The 21,849-nt window shown below is 37.6% G+C and overlaps 2 protein-coding genes, 1 long non-coding RNA gene and 1 pseudogene across 3 annotated transcripts; 1 reads left to right on the top strand and 3 right to left on the bottom strand.

Annotated features, from left to right (window-relative positions):
* Window positions 1-2,364: 2,364 nt before the first annotated feature.
* Window positions 2,365-4,071, top strand: LOC143468311 (uncharacterized). The gene is made up of 3 exons (XM_076965438.1): window positions 2,365-2,620; window positions 2,869-3,015; window positions 3,814-4,071. The coding sequence occupies exons 1-3, from the start codon at window positions 2,431-2,433 to the stop codon at window positions 3,945-3,947; spliced, it is 471 nt and encodes a 156-aa protein (XP_076821553.1). The 5' UTR covers window positions 2,365-2,430; the 3' UTR covers window positions 3,948-4,071.
* Window positions 4,072-8,777: 4,706 nt separating this feature from the next.
* On the bottom strand, window positions 8,778-12,729 carry LOC143468619 (uncharacterized; annotated as a pseudogene).
* Window positions 12,730-14,900: 2,171 nt separating this feature from the next.
* Window positions 14,901-16,319, bottom strand: LOC143468309 (uncharacterized). The gene is made up of 3 exons (XR_013118987.1): window positions 16,146-16,319; window positions 15,561-15,696; window positions 14,901-15,114 (listed from the first exon to the last, which is right to left on the bottom strand). It is a non-coding gene; the product is annotated as an uncharacterized LOC143468309 (long non-coding RNA).
* Window positions 16,320-17,886: 1,567 nt separating this feature from the next.
* LOC143468618 (zinc finger MYM-type protein 1-like) lies at window positions 17,887-20,406 on the bottom strand. The gene has a single exon (XM_076965948.1). It carries the CDS (start codon window positions 20,404-20,406, stop codon window positions 17,887-17,889), a length of 2,520 nt encoding a protein of 839 aa, XP_076822063.1.
* Between the last annotated feature and the right edge of the window lie 1,443 nt (window positions 20,407-21,849).

Below are 21,849 nucleotides of genomic sequence, written 5' to 3'. Positions count from 1 at the left end.
CGCTATCCTTTTGGCAAACTTCATGGAAACATTATGACCGAAGAATGAATTAGTTTATGTCACAATGGAACTGGTCATACAGATGTTAAGGAGCAAATTGATACGTACACGTACAATATGTATAATGTTAAATACTTTCCAGTAAACAATGAGGGACATTAGTCCCTTTGACATCATCGCAATTAAAGCGATAAGAAATATTTACGAAATATGGTTGCCTTAGATAGCACGGGTTATTCTTTGTTAGTTTTTGGGTAGGTTATACGTTAGTTATGACGATTTTACTAAAATCTTTCCGTATAATTCCTTACACAAATATTTAAGGAATCACATCGCCAAGTGCTACCTACCTCAACAAATAGAATGATCGATAGCTCATTTGATAAATGATAACAATAATCATGCTTCGCTAGTCGCTAATATGTCAAGACGTATTCTCTCATGGGAGTAACAACCCATTGTAGGACAGTTTTCACAGAAGTTATGAAATAACTTTTACCAAATCTTCTTTCTACGTGGCAATCAGTACATCAACAATTTTAGAGCTTGGCGCCCTAGAAATATGAATTAACATACCGTGCACGGGCAGCTGTTAGTTATAACAAGCCTGAAGCTATGATGTGGCCAAATGTAGTTGGTCGTCACTCGTCACACCAATTTGGTGACACGATTGGACTGATTCTTCGGTGTGACGGTTGCTCTCGTGACAGTAATTTCAAGACTGTGCATAAATTGATCAATATTGAAAAAGAGCGAGTTATGGGCTTACCAGATTATGGTTTGTCGATTAAATCAGTCAACCTGTGATGTCAACCTGTGGGTTTACATGCTGCTTCAGGTGGGCCGCGAAGCATGCCAAAAAGTTCCAGTACAAACAGTGAAAACGTATCTTAAAGTGGAGAATCTTGATCGGGAGCTACTGTAAACACATTTTATAAAGAAGGTTTTTTTAATTTGACTCGTTTGTATCATGTGATTAAAACATATTGTCAGTAAGATTTAAAGATTAATTAGTGGTCTAGAATCAAACAAAAGTTACCAGGAAAAAGTGCATTGCACAGTGCCTTAAACAAAGTGCTGTTGTGATCAAGTTCATATTATGAATCATGGTTCATTAGAAAATAATAGTCACATGGTACATAACAGGGTTAGAATTATACGCGTCTAAACAGTTTGGCATATTCAAGAAAAAATTGAACTAAAATTCTTGAAAGATTATAGTCCACATCTTGACCTTTTGGGAATTGTCTTAAGATCATTTCGAATAAAGACGGGTTGTTTTGTGACGTCTTGTATGACGTAAACATATATTTATAGCGTTAAAAAGTCGCGTGTTACGACAGGGGTTTAAGCTAATATAAACCGTCCGTCTGTAGTGTTTGCATAAAAGCAAAGTGATAAGATAAAAGTGACATTTGACACGTGACTTTAATTTATTATGAATAATGCAGCACAATGTAGCAAAAACTGACGAGTTAATTCGGTTTGAATGTTAGATTTTTTTACTTAAATATTAATGGGTTTCGAAAACTAACACGAAGTAAAAAGATGAAAATTTAGCCATACTTCTTAGGAGTTCGCAATGTTAATTTCTCCTTCCTGTTTTTAAAAAACAATAGACTTAGATTTCGAAAGAGACTGTATCCGCATGGAAAAAAGGGCATCGCCATTTTCCTGTGGAGGGCATAAAAAAGGTAAGAAAAAGCATAGAAAGCATCAGGTTGCACGACGTAGCGCTCAAGTACACTGCTACACGATTACACAGGAATTTATGGGAGTTAGCTGTAGTCTATAAGTTTTCAGAGCAAAGTAAACCCTTGGGTACTCTTTAGCAGTGCGTTTACTATAAGATGCACGCGAAAATTTACTGCCCGTTTTTGATGCAATCTATATTACTGTACATATGAAGTCGTGCACTCATGTAGATTGCCTTGAATTTAGAATGGGCTAAATCCAACCTTCCGATTTGAACGATATGGTTGGTTGAATGACTTATGATTTACTTAACATTTTTTCTTGGTCTGTCAATTTTCATTACTTGAGCGTGCCTTGCTTCAGTTAAGAAAAATGAAACGTTTGTATGACAGTTTGGAGAGCTGACGTGATTTGAATTTTAATATGCGGACGTTTTTAAAAGAAGGCTGTGAAGAAGTTTTCATCAGCATGACTCTGTTTAAAAATAGTTTTGCTAAAGTTTGAAGAGTTTTTGGAAACAATGTAATAAATTAAATGGTCGGCTAATACTTATCAGCTATCTGCAGCATTTGCCAAAAAAATTAATATTTGCGTTCAAAGTTTATATTTATTTTCATTGTTATATAGTTTAAGTAATATTAATGTACATCTATATGCTTGAGTTATATTTGAAATATTTTATCCCAAAAGGTGAAACAAACGATCTTTCATTTTAAGAAAACAATTGCCAGGAAAATGTCGACAACCTTTCGCAGATTTTGTAAACTTACCTTCACTTTAACAATGCTGGCATCGCTGGTCCTGTTACAGGCTACACAGCAGGTAGATTGCGCAAATCTTCGTGGATTAGGAGGAGAAAACTCTCCAGGTTGGAACAAAAATCACTTTGAATCAAGCGCAATGCGTCAACGAAGCTCTGAAACAGGTCTGTTAATAAGATGATACGCAATATATGATCAATTCACACCATGAAATGACGTTTCTTTTTGGTAAATCCAGATGATTCGTCATCGAAAAGATTGTGAAAATGCGATCCGTTTCGCTTTGTGCCTCAATTATAACAAAGGCCTACAGCAATCTCCAAAACGCTATGGATGTATGATAAAATATGTGTAACAGTAATGGAAAAACACGGGTTCTTGCTCTTTGCATAATATCTACAAAATTATTCAGATATCAGCAATCTTAACCAAGGCGTATCTAGGGAAGACCTACGTCGGCTTATGAATAAGCTGTACCGTGAGGATCCAACAAACTTTAACACGATGATCCTCCGACTGGTGAGAAGTGCTTCGGAAGGCATTCGCGAAATCTCGCAAGGTTGGAATTTCGGTTCAAGTTTTTAGATTTATGAAATTTTCTGCATCTCACATAAAAACTGTACTAGATATTTTAAGTTAGTATTTTAGTTAAAGCATTTTTATAAAAACCTGGCGATAGCCCATGCCGTCATACTTGGCTAAAGCTGCTGAGAGCGACTGTTGATGGTTGACTTAAAATCTGTCACTCTTTTTTGATGTGAAGTTTACTTTGCAATATTATCACTGTTTCATAATTACGAAACGTAATCGACCTACCCACGCTACACCACTGTTGGAAGGACATGAGTATATTTTGGAGCATATCTTATGACCGCATTTGGATGTTTGAATAGTTAAAAGGTTTTGTAATGATATTTTCCTGAAACGGCGTCTTCCTAGAAGATTTCGATTGACAATTACAACAATTAACACAATCGAAATGAAACAACGCTAGCAAAACGATGACATCTCTTTTAAATAGATTTACGAGTCTATATATAGTCTGTCAACATAACAGCCCACATTATGATTTAATTGCACTTGTTGTAATTGTTAATAAATTTGCAAACTTGTTTTAAACCGCTGCAAATAGGTTTGTGTGAATGAAAACTAGTTGTTAATTTATTCCAGTCTATGCTAATGGTATTGTCAATGCTATTAGAATTCATGTGGTCCACAGTATCTTATAAAATATTAATGATAACAATTATTCATCAGATAAAGATTTATCATAATGGATTTCGTTTAAAAGGTTAATGTTAAACGGTTTACGAGAGAAAATCACTTCTAATTTTGGTAATTTACGGTGGTTTTGCAGTGAAAAACAATGATAACAATGGAGAAGACGAAAGCATCGATGGTTTGCTGACAGAGAGGCAAAATCGCGACTACTATGGGTGGATGGACTTCGGCAAACGATCGTTTGACGATGTAGACGATTACCAGCCTTAATTCAGTTGCTTTCTCCATTAAAATTATTTGTGTTTGCGTCACAGACTGTGTAGTCTAGGGAAAGGGATTTTATTCACACACCTAAAACGTGATACATCGTAATACATGTTGAACATAAAACTTACTTTGGGTTTTTTCTTTATTTGCTTTCTTAAATCCATATAATCACCCACAGAAAATGAATTTAGAAAATGAAAATGAAGCGACATAGCATGCGATCCAAAATACCCCTTTAAGGGCGCCATTTTCAGCGCGCTGGTGTATTCTGCGCATGCTGGCATGTTGGAGCAACGGCAGTAGCTGCCACGATAAACCACGCGCCACTAACGCGTAAGTATGACTCGTTACGTCATAAAATCGTAGCGCGTATGGCGCGTGAAAATTATTCATTTTGTGTAAAAGTATATTTAGCAATGTTGCAGTAATATAGTCTATGGTTTATTTTTCGCTATTAACTTTATGCGGTTTGTGCTAACTGCGTCTCTGTTAGAACGCTTCCAACACTCTGAGAGGGGTTGATAACGTATTGTTGAAGTAAAAATCGAAAAATAGAATTAGGTGGTTCGTAACGGCTGAGGTATAGACCAGTATTTGGACTTTGCAGGTTAGGAAGGATAATCGGGTCTAGTATGCTAGTGCGCAACCAGAGGATACCTTTATATAAGGTCGGATAGTCATTCTACAAAAGTACCCAGTGTACGAATTTTACCAAAAAAATGCTATGTTAGTATTAAATTTTGGTCCAATTTAATGGAATCAAGATTCCTCTCCTAACTGTATACAAAATTTCAAGTCTCTACGTAAAAGGCTTTTTAAGTTCCATCACGTCAAACTCATCCGCCTCAGAAAAAGCCTGATTTTGAAACCGAAAACGAAATTTCGATGTCTATCGCAAAAACTGTAAAATCTCAAGAAACACGATCGAACCAGATCGACTCTACCAAAATGCATTGTTATCGACAGCAAATTAATGTTACTCGACGTCTATGGAAAAGTAGGCTACGATTCCGAATACGTTATATTTATATATATAAGTGAATATATATATAATGAAATGAAATTTTTAACAGCTCTTATTTACCTTGCATTGAGAAATAATTGAGACGATATGCCCGTGTTGTGAGTCATGACCAATGTTCCCTCTAATTTTTCACGAGTCTGAGCAAACACACTAACTCCCTGAGCGGTCCCTTGGACCACTGTGAGCAATGTCAGACGAGCCACGTGCGCACTGTGGCCATTATTATGCGTTTATTTTATTTTCAATGCAGGTTGGATTTTTTTCTTGTGCGCAGCACAGATTTTCTGTGCGCAGCACAGATTTTCTGTGCGCGGAGACCGTGTCAGCAGTGCGCATTTGCGCACGCGCGCAGCTTAGAGGGAACATTGGTCATGACGACAATCTTTTCCATTAAGAATAGATCTTAGTTGTTTCTACGGAAACAGGCAGAGAAAACATGCTTGCCTATTTAGCTTGCACGTACCTTTCGTTTTTAATTATTTCCAATCGAATTTAGCCTAGACGTGGTTATTTTGTTTGGCTTATTTGAAGTATCTCGCAACTTTCCTTTAAGCGATTGTTTTCTCGTTTGCTACGCATCGTAGTCTTCAACCACTGCGTGACAGAGACAATTTGTTAAATTTACCTGACATTTTCCGGTGATGTTTGAAGAAGCATTTTGCAGTATAAAGGTGAATTTACTAATGAAGACTTGTCCAAAAACTTAATACTGGAAACATCTGATGTCTATGTCTGAAAAACCCACTAACCAGAAAAAGGCAAACTCAGCACGAGTACGTCTGAAATTGTAAAATTTTGTCTTTGTACACTGGCGGAAATTTCGTAGACTGGTTCAATTCCAGAAAAAACTGAGTTCACTGGAAATAAATTACTTGAAAATGCTTTGGTTAAATGACGCAGTTTAAAAGTAGGCCTATGCTATGCAGGATGAAATTCTGCATGTCATGGTATAAATTTTGTTGTCTTGATTTCTCAGCAGAATCGCTCAAATTAAAATCTGTTTTATCACAGAGCGCGTAATGATATCTTGGCGTTGAGATGGCGAATCGAACTAGTATCAATTAATTATGCAGTAATTACATTTTATTTTAATACCAACAGTTTACAACTTTTTAATGTGTTTAATATTTTATTCCTTACAATTTCTGCTAATAGTCCATGCTTACCATTTGTTTGGATTCATGTCGCTTTGCTTCACGTTTGCGCGCGTGTGGCTTGCCACGTCGCTTTACTTTTTGTTGTTTTTGGTTCTGTGATCTTGCTAAGGTTCTACCAGAATGACGGTGTTAAATGCAGTATGCACAGTTGCATAGTAAAACCATAGAATACTTACAACTCACTAACTACTAGAATACTAACTACTTGTTGTTAGATTTCTATAGTAAAAACCGGAGGTCCAGATCTAGTAACAAACGAGTAGAGGTCGCTTTGTCATTAACTGCAAGTTACAAAAGTTTTTTTTAATTTAGATGTAAATCAATTTTACGACTATGGAGTTGTATGAAAACTGCGCAGCATAGAAGATGAAACTGTTCATGATCAGATAAAGAAACAGCAACACATCTTACAAGAACAGTTTACAAAAAAATATTTACGAAGTATATGATTTAAGAACAATATCATTTTTATGTGAAAAACGTCATTGATCGGAATCAAAAAACTTAAAGAATGTTTGAATTAAACATTTGTAAACACCTAGAAGTTAACTTTATTTAAAAATTTGTTATACATTACATTTAAAATCAACCTCCGTATCTGGACAACACAAAGCGCAATCGTGTACAGGAACAATGCCTTCTTTTTAAGGCAAATCGGACATGTTTTGAACAAAATACCTAATTACTGCTTGAATTAAACATTTTTAAACACAGACAAGTCAATTTTATTTGAAAATTTGTATTGTATTTCATTTAAAATAAACCTTTAGCATACACTGACAAACTTCGTAGAGTCAATTGGTCATGTACACTCAATTGAAACATGTCTAATTCAGAAACAAATATCTGCACATAATATTTACCTGCGTGTGCAATGCGGCATATGAAGTGATTTACTTATTTTTATGGAAACTGTTATTAGGCTAAGTATGTGTCAGACAGTATACCACCAAAGCAACATAAGCATATGGAGAAGGAGAAGCACGTAGACTTTCTGTGTGCTTAAAATGTGGTACAGACAGTGTTGAATACAAGAAAAAATTTGTAAGCTGCATAGCTCCTTACTGAAAAGGCTAGGTATCATACTGTTGCTATTCTTTGACCCTATGTATAAATTTATTGAGGTGTTAAACTGAAGAATACAATTCATTACTTCGAAATTTTGTATATATTTATGCTGTCATAGTATTCATTGTATGAAAATATTTGTTGCTTTTTAGCAAAAAATCATGGCAGTAGGCCTAGCTTCATGCGTATCACTTCAAACTACACTTAGGAATAGACGCTTTCCGAGTTACCACCGCCATTTTTTTGGGTGGCAAGATTTTTTCGATCGCCTATACTGTACTTAACAATGGAAATGATCGACCCACTTTGATTCTTTTTTAAATTACAAATGTTCTGGGCATTAGATTGTAAAGTTTTCATTCAGTTGAGTTGCAGAAGAATTTCTTTACGCAATAAAAATTTGAAAATATGCTGTATATTTCTTATTTTGCAGTTCTTTGAATCCTACATGGCTTGTCCGATATGATGTCTAGATACATGATCAGTGAAGAATTGGATGTAAAATTTGTAAGATTTAATTATTCATGTAATCTGTGGCACGTTACACGGGCAAATTTTGTTTGGCATGTCAAGTAAAGTTTGAAATAATCGACTAGAAGTAAACACAAACCGAAGTATTACATTGAAATGTGCTGCAGGTCCCATACAAACTCTTATGCATTTTACATCGCATTCTACGCTGACCACGTAACATGACTTTGTATTGAACTAGTCCAGTGCGTAGGATTCAAACCAGTGTAAAATAAGAACTAGGAAACATATTTTCAAACTTTTTTTTATCGTGTGAAGGAATTCATATGCAACTCACCTGAGCGAAATCTTTACAATCCTATGCCCAGAACACTTGTAATTTAAAAAAGAACCAAAGTGAGTCTAAAATTTCCATTGTTAAGTATAGGTGATTGAAAAAATCTTGCCACCCAGACAGTAACTCGGAAAGGGTCATTAACGACAACTTTTTTTAACCTGCTATCTTATGTGCAATGGGTCGTTCTAAGTTTAAGACATAAACAAGATGGTTTTATTGATTTGGAACTACAAGTGGAAAATGATCAATTGGTAATTTTTGACTGGGTAACCAATTACTAACTACTGTATTAATCTGTTTGGTCATTGATGGAGTAAGTGGTTATCAGATTTGCCATTACGTGGACTTGTTTTGTTTTTAAATTGTTTCAGGTTTTACCTATTATGGTAATGCCCTTAGAAGGGGTGGTCATTACCTTAGCTCTTCTGGTTCCAAAATCTGGCATATTGATACTGCAAACTAAAGAATAAATAAATAACATAAATAAAATAATTACACACATAGCAGAATTTTTTTGTCCCTGAAGATGAAAATCAGTCGAGGGTAGGAACAAATTTGGTTTATTTTGCATGGCTGTCTTTCTTAGTAAGCTACAGGTTTGATGTGGAAACCTGCATGGATTTGAAGAGTTTGTTGCTGGTATTGATACCCGGTTTCGTTATAGTTATCTTGCTTGTTATCATGTTGTTTGCACATCAGCCGTTTGGTGCTTTGTACATGGAAATTGTACTAAATGATGCCGTTATTCTTAGCTTTATTTAACGTAAATCATTCACCTGAAATAATAGAATAATAGTAAAACAATAATAGTAGAAAAGCACACAACCTCACAGCTCAAAGGATGTTCGTTTGTGACAATACGAACCGTGGAGTAATCTTAGTCTACAACTAAGGAATGCGCGAAGCAGACAAACACAAGTAATCAAGATAAACGAGGCGAGTTTAACACAGGAATTTTCATTACATTCACCTGGCCCATAATAAATTTGGTGTAATACTTTGATTGTATAATGGATATGGTATTATACATTGGCTTGGGCTTGCAATAAGCACGTACACAAAATAACATATACTGAACACGTATCGTATACGTGCTGATAGGTAACACAAGTTAGTCTACATACGAAATATTTCACTGTTCGCCATAACGAGCTGGAGGTACCCCTTTGTTGGTTCGGCTTGATCGGCGAAGATTTCTTTCTGTCGGCATGTTCTCTATTTCTGGTTCGTCCGTGACAGGGGCATCGTTTTGAACTTCAATGTTTGGTGAACGACTGCTTATAAATTTTTCTATGACGGGTATTTCGTCCCTGTTTTGCGCTTCTTGAGGGCATGGAGAGAGATCGTTCAAAGACACTGTAGATTCCTGTCCGTCTGGCCGTCGGACGCGTGCATACGTTGGATTTGTATCTATCAATTCAACTTCGTCTACCAAGGGATCGTATTTACTGTTGCGTACAAAACGTCGGAGGTACACTTTATTGGGAGCGATCAGCCACGATGGCATTAAAGATCCCGAGGTAGAGCGTCGGTCAAAGGAGAAAAATCTTTGGTGAGGTGTCACGTTTGATGCCGTGCAGAGCAGCGACCTTATGGAATGCAGGGCTTCAGGTAACACTAGTTCCCACTGGGGTAATGGAAGTTTCCTTGACTTGAGTATTAGCGTAACTGTTTTCCAGATGATACCGTTGTATCTCTCCACTTGGGAATTTCCAGTGGGGTGATATGAGGTTGATGAACTTGTTGCAATTCCCAAGTTTCGAAGGTGAGTGCGAAGTTCGTGTGATATAAGAGAGGGTCCACGGTCAGAGTGAATATAACTGGGTAATCCAGTGAGGGTAAACAGTTGATTCAGGCCCTGAATCACTGTTGTCGAGTTCATATTTGGACACGGCACAGCGAACGGAAATCGTGAGTACTCGTCGATTATGGTTAAGATATACTTGTTCTTAGATGATGAAGGTATCGGTCCTTTGAAGTCGATGCTAATTCGTTCCATTGGCTTTGTAGCTTTTATTAACGCCGTCTGGGGAGGTCTGTAAAACCGTGGTTTATTTTCAGCGCATATCTTAGTTGGAACATACCTTCCGTATTTCGTCGGTTGAAAAGGGTAAATTCTTCATGCGAATAAAGTGCAACATTCTGGTGACTCCAGGATGGCCCAGGTTATTATGGATGTCTTCTAGTTGACTTGGTTGATAGATAGAGGCGCTGGTTGATCTTGAGAGACAGTCTGCGACCGGGTTCATTTTGCCAGGACGGTAGCGAATTGAGTAATTAAGAGAGGCAAGTTCCAAACGCCAAGTTTGGATTTTATTGTTTTTGATTTTCGTGCGACGACGATTGTCAAGCATGTAAGCTACGGATCGCTGGTCAGTTACTAGTTCGAAGCTTTGGCGTTGTAAAAGATCTTTCCATTTCCGAGTAGCTTCGATGATTGCAGTCGCTTCTTTTTCTATAGCTGGATACTTCAATTCACTTCCGTGCAACATACGTGACATGAAAGCGACCGGTCGTCCACCTTGATTTAGAGATGCTGATATCGCAACATCTGAAGCGTCACACTCAACAACAAATGGCGTAGTCTCATCAATGGATTGTAATGAGGTAGTGGCCAGTTCCGTTAGAAGCCGGTGAAACGCTTGCTCAGCCTCTTCACTGAGGGGAAAGGACTGGACTGTCGTTAGTGGTTTCACTTTGTCGGAAAACCGTGGAATCCACTTCGAATAGTAAGACTAGAAGCCAAGAAGGCGTTGTAGAGCCTTTTTGTTCTGTGGGAGAGTATATTCTTGAAGTGGCTGTAGTCGGTCAGGATCTGGTTTGATTGTTTTGTGTTGGACTTGGTAACCAAGAACGTTGATTTGAGAAACCGATTTGACAGTCTTGCTTTCATTGAATGTTAAGTTTCGGCGTTTGAATACGGTAAGCAGTTTTTGGACATTGTCGTCATGTTCTTGTTGTGTCCTGCCACAGACCGTGACGTCATCTTGGTATGAAAACGTCGTTCAGATTTTCTTCATCAATGATGCGGTCAATTGCTCTCTGGAAGTTGATCCCTCCGTTTGTGACACCATATGGAATTCTTTTGTATTGCCATAACTTGCCATTAGCTTCAAACGCTGTGTAGACACGGTCGGTTTCCAATATCGGAATCTGATGATATGCCGATTTCAAGTCGAATTTTGAGAAGACGGAATACTTTGCAAGTTTATTTATCAGGTCATCTATCCTTGGAAATGGATATGCATCTACGTGAGTGTAAAGGTTAATCGTTTGCGAGTAGTCCACACACATTCGGGTTTTTCCTTCAGTGCGAACAACTACTATCTGTGCTCGCCACGGAGACCGACTGAGTTCAATTACACCATCATCTTGCATTTTGTTGATTTCTTCTCGAATAAATTGTTCATCAGGTTTGCTATACCGCCGTGATTTGACTGCAATAGGTTTGCAAGATTTTGGTAACTGTGGAAATAAGGTTTCCATTGCAATAGTGGCCGCTGGTAAAGCACAGACTATGGGTTTGGATAAGGTAAAGTCTTCCTCAATACCACCATATTTGATTATAAGCCGATTATGCCGTTTCTGGAATGCTTGACCTAAGATCACGTCGCTGCATAAGTTGTCCATGACACCGAGTTGAACGTTTTCGTATTTGCGGTTGTTAACGACGATGTTGGTTGTGCAGGAACCTAACATTGTACATCTTAAGCTGCTTTGTGCCATGGATACTTCTTGGCGTGTTGGGGTTATTGGAAGATTCAGTGACTTTGCGGTGACGGCATTGATGTAGTTATCGGAACTTCCAGAGTCAACCAGAGCGCATAGGTTTTGATCACGTATTGATATCATTAACGCCGCTTCAAGTAGGTTGTGCGGATAAATGGCGCACAAGGTCGGTGTAGCTTTTGCTACTGTAGCGACGGTTTTCGAAGGGTATTTACTTTTACATACCTTCAGGAAATGTCCAATTTTTCCACATTTGTTGCACGTGAGATTTCGCGCTGGACAAGATCTCCTGTCATGAAAGTCATAACCGCAAAAGTAGCACTTTTTCTTTTTGAAAGAAGCTGCGATGTACGTCGTTGTCTCGAGCTCTCCTCTATTCTCTATTTCATTTTTACTATGAAGACTTTGCGGGCTTGTGGAGGCCGATGAGCATGTTGTGCTGTGCATGTTGTATGCGGAGGCATTCTTGATTGCCATGTCTAACGCATTTGCTTGGTCTACTGCTGATTCGAGAGACAGGGTTGTATTCTCTAGAAGTCTTTGACGGATCGAGGGAGATGCGAGACCATTAATAAATGCATCTCTACAGAGTTCTTTGCGATATTGTTCCGCAGTAACATCTTCGCACTGGCAGTTTTTGCTGAGTATTTGCAACGTTTGCATAAACTGCGTTGGGGACTCGCTTTGTTGCTGCTTTCTCGTTGCCAATAAGTGGCGAGCAAAGATTTCGTTCGGTTTCTTGACGAGTAAATTTTGTAGGATTTCAACAGCAGAGTCGTACGTATCGCAATCTTCTATGAATTCAAATATCTCCGCCGACACGAAATTCGTCAATAGTTGAAGTTTGTTGATGGGAGGAGCTGTAGAAGTTTGTTCTCGCGCAAGTTCAGCTAGGAAGTTATCAAACGTTCTTTTCCAATGTTTCCACAATTTGCTGGCGGTTTCGCAGTTGATGTCAACTTCTAGCTTGGCAGGTTTCAGCGCACTTGTTTTAGACATGTTATTGTCAGCCTACGAATTACGTTAAATAAATTGTACTAAATGATGCCGTTATTCTTAGCTTTATTTAACGTAAATCATTCACCTGAAATAATAGAATAATAGTAAAACAATAATAGTAGAAAAGCACACAACCTCACAGCTCAAAGGATGTTCGTTTGTGACAATACGAACCGTGGAGTAATCTTAGTCTACAACTAAGGAATGCGCGAAGCAGACAAACACAAGTAATCAAGATAAACGAGGCGAGTTTAACACAGGAATTTTCATTACAGAAATTATGCAGTTTTGCTTTTTATAGTGCAGTAGGGTTTAAAGATAATTGTATTGAAATGCTGTTTTTTCATATCTATTTTGTTATTAGATGACATATTAGACCTATGTGACATGTTGTGTTATGTGTATTAACCTGCTAAAATCATTTTGAATTTTCGGTTGAAATCCTCTAAGACAGGGGTGGGCAAACTTTTTGTACTGAGGGCCACATTTGAAAAAATGTTGCAGTCGGCGGGCCGCACATTCTCATTACAAAGTAGGAAAATTTACCCGGTGTGTAAATTAACGCATATTCATATTAAACACAATTTTTGTATTCCACACTCAGTTACGTTTAAATCTATGCACTCATCATCACAAAATTTAATGAGACTTGTGCAACTGTTCACAGTTTTACGGTTACGGTAGGCCTACGGCAGCCGCTACCGTAATTGTATTTTATGATCAAACAATTGAATCAAGCAATGCGTGAGAAGTGTATGTTGCAATACATGCGCGACTGACGCCTTACGGTATTACGGTACCCGCTACCGTAATTGTATTTTATGATCAAACAATTGAATCAAGCAATGCGTGAGAAGTGTATGGCTAGTTACTGAAAGCATGTTGCAATACATGCGCGACTGACGTGTGTGTGTTTACGCACTGAAAGTGAAGAGAAAAACACACTCGTAAAGGGAATAATATTTTGTCATGTAACCTGTTTAATTAAAACAATAAGTGATGAGTAGTAGTTTCTGCAAGTGCCGGCGGGCTGCAGAAAATGGACCCGCGGGCCGTAGTTTGCCCACCCCTGCTCTAAGAGGTCTCTAAAAACTCAATCCTTAAATTTTTCGATTTCTATAATTTCATTGGACTTCTATGTAATGGCTAAAATGTCTGTTAGGCCAACCAGAGTCCAACATGGTCAATGTTGTTTCTCAGTGCGGAGATTTCCCTAGCTAATGGCAAGTTAAAATCTTCCACATTTTTAGGTAGGCTTGAAATGTGGTTGAAAATTGATGAAATTTGACTATTTTAGCCCAAAATTGTAGTCTTGCGTCTAGCGGGCTATTGCGAGATCTAAAGATATATAATTTTGTTGGGATTTTATGAGATATAAGCCTAAGGCATGCAAATTTTTATGGAGCCACATGCGAGATTTTTTGAGTAATTGCAATTTTAGTAATTTCACTTTTTAATAAAACAAACATGGAATTTAGCCTTATTTGCAAGCTTTGACGGCCCCTTAAGAGTTTGAAAGAATCACCACAGAGCACAACCCAAGAAGAATCTGATTTTTCTAAGTATATATTTAAAGACTAGATATGATATGTCGCTAGTATTTCACACCTCAAGATTCTACTGGTAACTATTTCCTTATAACAGTTTTCGCCACCAAAGGACAGTAACTGATGATAAATACTAGAATACTAAATAAAGAATACTAAAGATAAACAACTAGATGATAAATTATTGTCAACCACTTGTGAGCGCCATTTCATGTTTCATTTGATGAGAAATTCTACAATGTAAATGAAGATGCTCAAGGTACATAGCTGCTGACTTTGTTTCATAAAGAAGTGGTAAACTAAACCAGTCACCAAATTGATTGTTTTATTATTTCCAGAACACCAGGCTGAAACAGATGACTTTTAAAGATGTTGGCAGACTGCAAACACGAAAGGTGGGTTTTTCTTAAAAGCACGTTTTTGCATTTGAAGTTGTCATACATGAAATAAATGTTACATGTTCTGATATTTATACATGTGCCATATTTTTTTAGTAGTAAATATGAAGAAAAAGCATTGCTCATGGATGAGCAGAGAAAACAGTAAACTTCAATTAGCTTCACGATATCCAGAAATTATTGTCAGAATCTTGTTTCCGGACAGAGTTGTCCTACAAGTATTAGAATTCTCGAGCCTTGTCACCCATCGAACTGGCTCTGGAACAGAAGTGTCTTTAACATTGATCCTTGATTGGTGAGGGCCTGTAGCTTTGGGTGGTATTTTGACGAGAATTTCTGCTGTAGAAAATCCACCGCCATTGCAGCATTCTCTTTTACCTTTCACTCTTTTCTTTAACATAGACAGTACCGTTACCTGTGTCAGCTGACTCCAGAGATGCCTAAAGCAAAACAAATAAGAAATGACGTACCAGCAAATTCTTGCTTTTGAAAACCAAAAATTGGAAAATAAGCTTTAGTATGTTTGCTTGATTATAATACAATGTAGGTAAGCCTAATGTTACAAGAAGTGGCATCTTTATGACTAAGATGGAAAATCAATCATTCTAAATCGAATAAGTAAACCATGGATAACGCTCATGCCAATGCACTCAATATCACAAAACACCATGAAGTACTGCATAATACCTCAATAAGGTAGGTAAAATAAACATGTCATAATTCATGGCTATTTTCATCGGTGTTTCGGCAATAATTAGCAAATATATCACAACCAACAGTTTATTTTAATTTCTAGTACAATACCAGTACAATAGTTTAGTAGTCTTGGTGAAAATAAGGGCATTTGTGATGGCATTAGCGACAAAGTACCATGTCGTTGTCCAACCTGTATTTGGTATTTCGTGATCAAGTTTTTCTTTCTGCAGTGAATTGCGAAAAGCTCTCAACCGGACTAAATCGTCATCCTGTCTAGTTTCCTCCTCTGAATCAATCTCTCAGAGCTATGCATCATCTTCAAGGATCTCGTCAAAATAACATCGCAGTTAGCTTAGTACTGGAAAAAAATTCCCCAAGATGATCATAAAACTATTTACAGCTTTAGGTTGATTAACCATACTAGACAAGCGATGAGCTGATTCTAGCAAGGAAACCTTGTTTTCAATTACCACCGCGTACCTGGCCACAACAAACTAGTTGAATGGTGAATACACAAGAACTTACTGCATAAAATGGAAACTACTGTATTTGACAGTGTATAATGTTTAATATTTTCTAGAAAAGATGATTTTACAGTGATTAAGCATATGTGTACAGCAAAAAAACACAATTATGAATTTATCATTCATGAAAGCATTAAATAAAATGTGGCAAGAAAACAAAATCACCTTATATATAGCAGAAGGCATTACGCAAAAAATATAGCAAGAGTCGACATACAATAACCTATAGCTATGTTGTAAAGCTAAAATACCTTCCTTGCTTAAATGCATGTAATGGTTGCTCCAAGGATGTTCCAAAAAGTCACGAATCAAATTAAGACGGGAGCAGTTGAAAGTTTTCATTAGCTGCTGAGGGGAAGTGCATTCTGTGATGAGAGCAAATTGTGGGTCATGTGTGGTTCGTAATCATGGTGCAAATCCAGAAAACTTACTTATAGGAAAGCATTTTAGTAAATAACACTTTTAAAATACTACCTGATTGCTGCTACGTTTGGCTGCTACCTGATTGCAAGTGAGAAATAATAAAATTAAAATTTGTAAAATTTATTTATTTTGACAGACTTATGATGCCCAACTGTGGGCGAATAATATTTGTTTTTTGGGTCTAGCACAGAAGTGCACAACTAAATGATGTCACAATTTGAGTAGCTGGGATCTAGTATACATACGTATCCTGTGGTTGTGCACTTCTACACTAGATCCTGTATTTCAATATGCCAAGATGCAAGCTAATTTTGATTTTACTTTATGTTTCAGTTTAGCAAGTGACAGGCTGTTGACCCAGTGATCACATGTCTTTTATCGACTCCTGTAATGCTAATCCAATGTTTGTTTAAGAGTTCTTTCTAATCAAAATTGAATACCTAATTGCATTAAAATTACTGGTCTAGTGCAAAAGTGCTCAACCACGCGATGTATTTATATATTAGACCCAGTATGGAATGTATGATAATTTTTTTGTAAACCTGACAGTATAATTTTCAGACTGATGTGCACCAGTAGGTAACAAAAAGTGTGCACCGGTATGCACGAATGTGCGCCAGATATCCTTGTTTGGAATTATTTAGCTTGCTAAGTAGCTTTTTGACCCAATTTGTGCACCACTGCACAAGATAGCTAGATAACACTTGTTCCATTAAAAACGCCTCTTATAATTATTCAATCATCCATTACTGATAAAATATAAAAAAACTGTTTAACAAGCCCACTTAATTCACTAAAACTAGTCTTGCAAGAACAACTTTCCATTTAACCTGATTTACACTTGAATCATGATTGAATATCAAACGCTCCGGTGACGTCACATCCATTCCCCGCACGTTTTCTTAAAGCGGTTTTGCCAATAACTCGTTAACGAAAAAAGTTAGAGAAGTTTCGGATACATTTTCGGAATCAACGTATTTTTATCCTTTTTTAGAAAGTAGGTTGAAAATGATTTTAAATTTAATGGATTCAACATGACTTGCGCTATTAGTGACTTGTGACAAGACCATGCTGAGCCAGATTCAGGAGAAGGTAATAATGGAAATCTTCGTGCCATGCTTCGATACAAAGGAAAATATGATGAGTCTTCATAAACGATATGGCTCCTGCCGCACGAAATTCTCATTATCTTAGCCCAAGAATACAAAAAGAAATCATAAGCGTTTGCAACGACTTAATACTTGAAGGAATGGTAGATCGATCGTATTAACAGCTCTAGCTTCTGTTCAGAACTAGCTGATGAAACAACCGACATTTCATGCCATGAACAGTTGTCTTTATGTGCTCGATTTGTAACTGATGACTGTGATGAGCTTGCAACAGAAGAATGTTTTCTTCAATTTGTTCATGTAACCAGGACCGGATTAAGCTTTTTATGGGCCTGGGGCTCTATGATAGTCAGAGGCCTATTTTTTATTCTATTCGTTGTACTAAAAACTAACCACAATTGAAACGAAAAACAAATATTAATACATAAACAAAGTATATATTTACTTTGTATGCACACATTCAAATGACGCATTTTCTGGATTTAGACAATGCAAAGCTCTTAATAATGTCATCGGTGTCTCTTTTTTGCAAAATGTCGTTTTCGATGCAGAGTATAGCTAAGGAATTCAACCTTTTCTGCCTCATAGACGAACGCAAATGATTTTTTACTCTTTTTAGTGCTGAAAATGAGCGCTCGCCAGAGCAATTAGAAATCATCAGACAAAGATAAAGCTTGAAAACAACCGATACATCAGGAAATGCATGCGCGAATTCATTTTCATTTATGAACTTAAACATCTGAATTTCTTTGCATTCACTGTTGAAATGGTGTTGTTTTATCAGTGTAGAAAAATGAATCATCTTCTCAGGCAATGACTCCTCCAGATCATCTGGATAATATTGAAGTAACGATTTCGCACTTGCTTCAATTTTGCAGTTAGACATGGTGTTCAATTCTATCAGAAACGAAAACTTTCTTTGGAGACCGTCGTAAGCTTCTAGTCGGGTTTTCATAGACGAAAGAATTTGGTCAATGATCGGCAGATATGAGTCTACTTTGAATCTGCTCGATGGATCAAGTGATGTGTCTTCAGATTCACCTTCGCTATCCAACCCTACTTTTCTTCTTTTCTTTCTTGAAATTTCTTCAGTGTAATGATGACAGCCACTTAATGCTTGACCTTTTCCTTCAAATGTTTGAAATTGGGGTCTGAGAAGTTGAATAAAGTTCTGTAGACCCTGAAGCAAATTTGTTGCCTTATTCAAAGTCATGTTGCTGTCCTGCAGAGCCTGACTCGTCTTATGGAACCGTTCCATTATGCACGACCATACCTCGACTAAAATACCAGTTTCAAGCTTTTTCATCGATGAAACAAAACCCCTGGCTGTTTCTTTAGTTTGATATGTTTCATCATTGTCATCAGATATTGCCGTCAAGACTTGAAGAACCGCTTGGTAACCTTTTCTTAGTGCATGTAGCGCATCATACCGCGCCTCCCAACGTGTATCAGACAAAGGCTTAATTGTTGGACATTTAAGTGGTTTCAGTGCATCAACAATAAGATTCCACCTGTGTGTTGAAGCTGAAAAGAATACATAGAGTCCTTGAACAAACATGAAAAAACGAACCGCAGATTGGCAACATTCAGCAGCACATTTTCCCACAAGATTCAAGGAATGTGCTACGCAAGGAATATATTCTGCTTGGTGGTTGCGTTCTTTTATTATAGCTTGCATACCTTTATATTTTTCGCTCATGTTAGCAGCGTTGTCATAAGATTGTCCTCGGAGATCTTTCAAACTGATCCCATTGTATTCTATAAACTCCAAAAGTATATCAGCCAATTGGCGACCAGTGTGTCCATGGGTGGGCATAAATTTGACAAATCGTTCCACGGGACCATCAGGTAAAACATACCGAAAAATTATTGTTAACTGGTCAACATTTGCAATGTCAGGTGTTGAGTCCACGGACACTGAATAATACTTTGCTTGTTTTATTTCGGAAATAATAATATGTAATACTTTTGTTGCAATTGCGTCAATGAATTCCTCACATACAGTCGATGAGAAATACGAAACGTGTCCCTTGCCTTTGTTCACTCTCTTTTGAATATGCTCAGCAAGGAAAGTATCGTATTCTGCCAACAACTCCAAAATTCCAAGGAAGTTACCGTTTTGTGGAGAACCAACCCTCTCACTACTTCCGCGGAAGGCCAGCCCTCTGGATGATAGGAATTTTATCACGCTTAAAACTCGAGCTAATACTTTGCACCAATATTTTCTGTCAGATTCTTTTTGCTCTTCCAAATCTTTGCAAATGCTTCCTTTTTTTGCTCTTCGAAAGAAATATGTTGAAAGATAACTTAAGTGTTTGTTAGAAGATTCGTGCCTGGCCAGGTCGCGTGGTGCATGTTTCCAGACGCCATAACCAACTGATGCCAGCTGCAGCATGATTTTCTCAGAATCAGACGCAAAAAGTTTGCAAAAAAAGCAGTAAAGTTTCGTGGTTGAAGGCGAATAGCACAACCATTCGCGTTTCACTATTTCGCCGTTCAATTGTTCTCGCCAAAATAGCGATTTAGAACAACGCCGTTTAAATTTATCGCCAGTAATACGTGTCTCTGAAGTTGAAAAATCTGCATCAAGATGTTGAAATTCTAAACTTCCTATTTGGCAGCAGTAATCTCTCAGCTGGTCAGAAATTCCTCCCCAGCATCCAACATCCATGTCGTGTTGAATAGTTTCTTTTATCCCATGTGTTTCATCCTCAGCAACATTAGATGACTTGGTTTTTAAATTTGGTTCCGATGAAACAATATTTATATGTGGCTCTGCAATACAGTCACTCGAAGTAGATGGTCGCAAAGCAGTTGCATTAGGCCTACAGGACGTCGTTTCTGCAATGTTGCTTTTCGGTTCGCTTGCAACATCAAAAAAATCAGTTACTTTTTTTGAACCTGCTACAACTTTTTTCAATTTAGCTTCTGCTTCTCTTCTAGATTTCTCCTTTTCCCAACCGCTTTTATACTTCTTCATTTTTATTTTTAAATTAATTTAGCCAAGCTAAAAACAAAACAACTAAAAACAATATGTTGCTATACTCTAGCCTAGACTATAGCAACAGCTACTCTAGCTACGCCTAGAGTCTCTAGGCGAGCTAGATTTAGATGACCCTATAGTGGTCTTTCGCTACTGCCTGCATGCGCAATATCGTTATGTGCGTTATTGCGAAATAAACTTGACTTGACTTGGCTACTAACAATCCTGCCTAACAGCCAAGAAAAAGCGATTGTTGCGTCATACTGACCAGGTTGGGTTTTACAGTGCATGGACTGTGTTTTCAATAATAGCTGGGAGATTTGTATTAGCCTAGGCTACCTTAGTTGTTTCATTGACTTAGTGCAGTGGTGGGCCTATATTTGGGTGTGGACCTGGGGCTGCAGTCCCATCAGCCCCCGCCTTAATCCGGCCCTGCATGTAACAGATCTATCAGGTAAAAATTTGGCGACAACGATACTGCAGAGTTTATCGCGAATTGAAATTGACATTTCAAAAATGCGCGGTCAAGGATGATGGGGCTACTGCAACGAGTGGAAAACTAAACGGCTCATTTTAGAGAAGTTATTCCTTCCGCTCTTTGCGTGCATTGTGCTGCACACAGCCTTAATTTGGCTGTGTCTAATTCATGCAGTCTGCCATCGATTTGCACTTGTATGGGAATAAGAGCATCAGTTTATAATTTCTTTAATGCACCAAAGCGGCAAAATGTTTTACGCAAGACAATAACCACAATTCTGCCAACGTCAACATTTCAAAAACTTATTCAAGTTTGTGTCACTAGATGGGTTGATCGACATCACAGTGTCAGTGTTTTTTTCAGAATTGCAAGATGCTGCCATAGAAACTTTAGATGAATTTTCGTGCAACACAATGAGCAATGCAGTTGTTATCAGCGATTAGACAGCATGACTTTTGCATTGCTTGCCTGGTTATAATAAAGGTTTTTTGATTACAGTGTTGTGCTGTGTATAATGTTACAAAGGAAGTCGTAAGATTTACGTGAAGCCGTTGCCACAGCAGAAGATATTGTCACCAAGATGAAATGTTTAGGGCAAAATGCTGTATATTTATATTTCGTTTGTATATTTCAGCACAAGACACCGCCCAAACGCACAATTTTATTCAGGAAACGGCTCGACGTGCTTGAAGTCAAACCAACCGCTGCAACATTGCTTCTGCCACCAATGAAGATTATTATCGAATTAAAATATTTATTTTGGTTTTAAACAGTTTTATTGCTAATTTCGTGTCTAGATTCACTGCCCACAAGTCTATCATCGGTGGGTTGCAGTGCATCCGGCGGAACCAACCCTTGGGCAGTACGTCAAACAAATCGAAAGCATTCAAGTTTTGCGAAAATGTTTTAACAAAATCCTAATTATTTAATATCACCAATGGGGCGCATTTGCCCTTTTGTGC

This window comes from Clavelina lepadiformis, chromosome 8 (assembly GCF_947623445.1).
Source record: "Clavelina lepadiformis chromosome 8, kaClaLepa1.1, whole genome shotgun sequence".
NCBI classification, from domain to species: Eukaryota; Metazoa; Chordata; class Ascidiacea; order Aplousobranchia; family Clavelinidae; genus Clavelina; species Clavelina lepadiformis.
This window is presented reverse-complemented; position numbering and strand designations above follow the sequence as displayed.

Coding starts and splice junctions, on each gene's coding strand:
- LOC143468311 (XM_076965438.1), top strand. CDS start 2,431: ATGTCGACAACCTTTCGCAGATTTTGTAAACTTACCTTCACTTTAACA. Junction 2,621..2,868: donor TCAACGAAGCTCTGAAACAG/GTCTGTTAATAA, acceptor AAAATTATTCAG/ATATCAGCAATCTTAACCAA. Junction 3,016..3,813: donor CATTCGCGAAATCTCGCAAG/GTTGGAATTTCG, acceptor GTGGTTTTGCAG/TGAAAAACAATGATAACAAT.
- LOC143468618 (XM_076965948.1), bottom strand. CDS start 20,406: ATGAAGAAGTATAAAAGCGGTTGGGAAAAGGAGAAATCTAGAAGAGAA.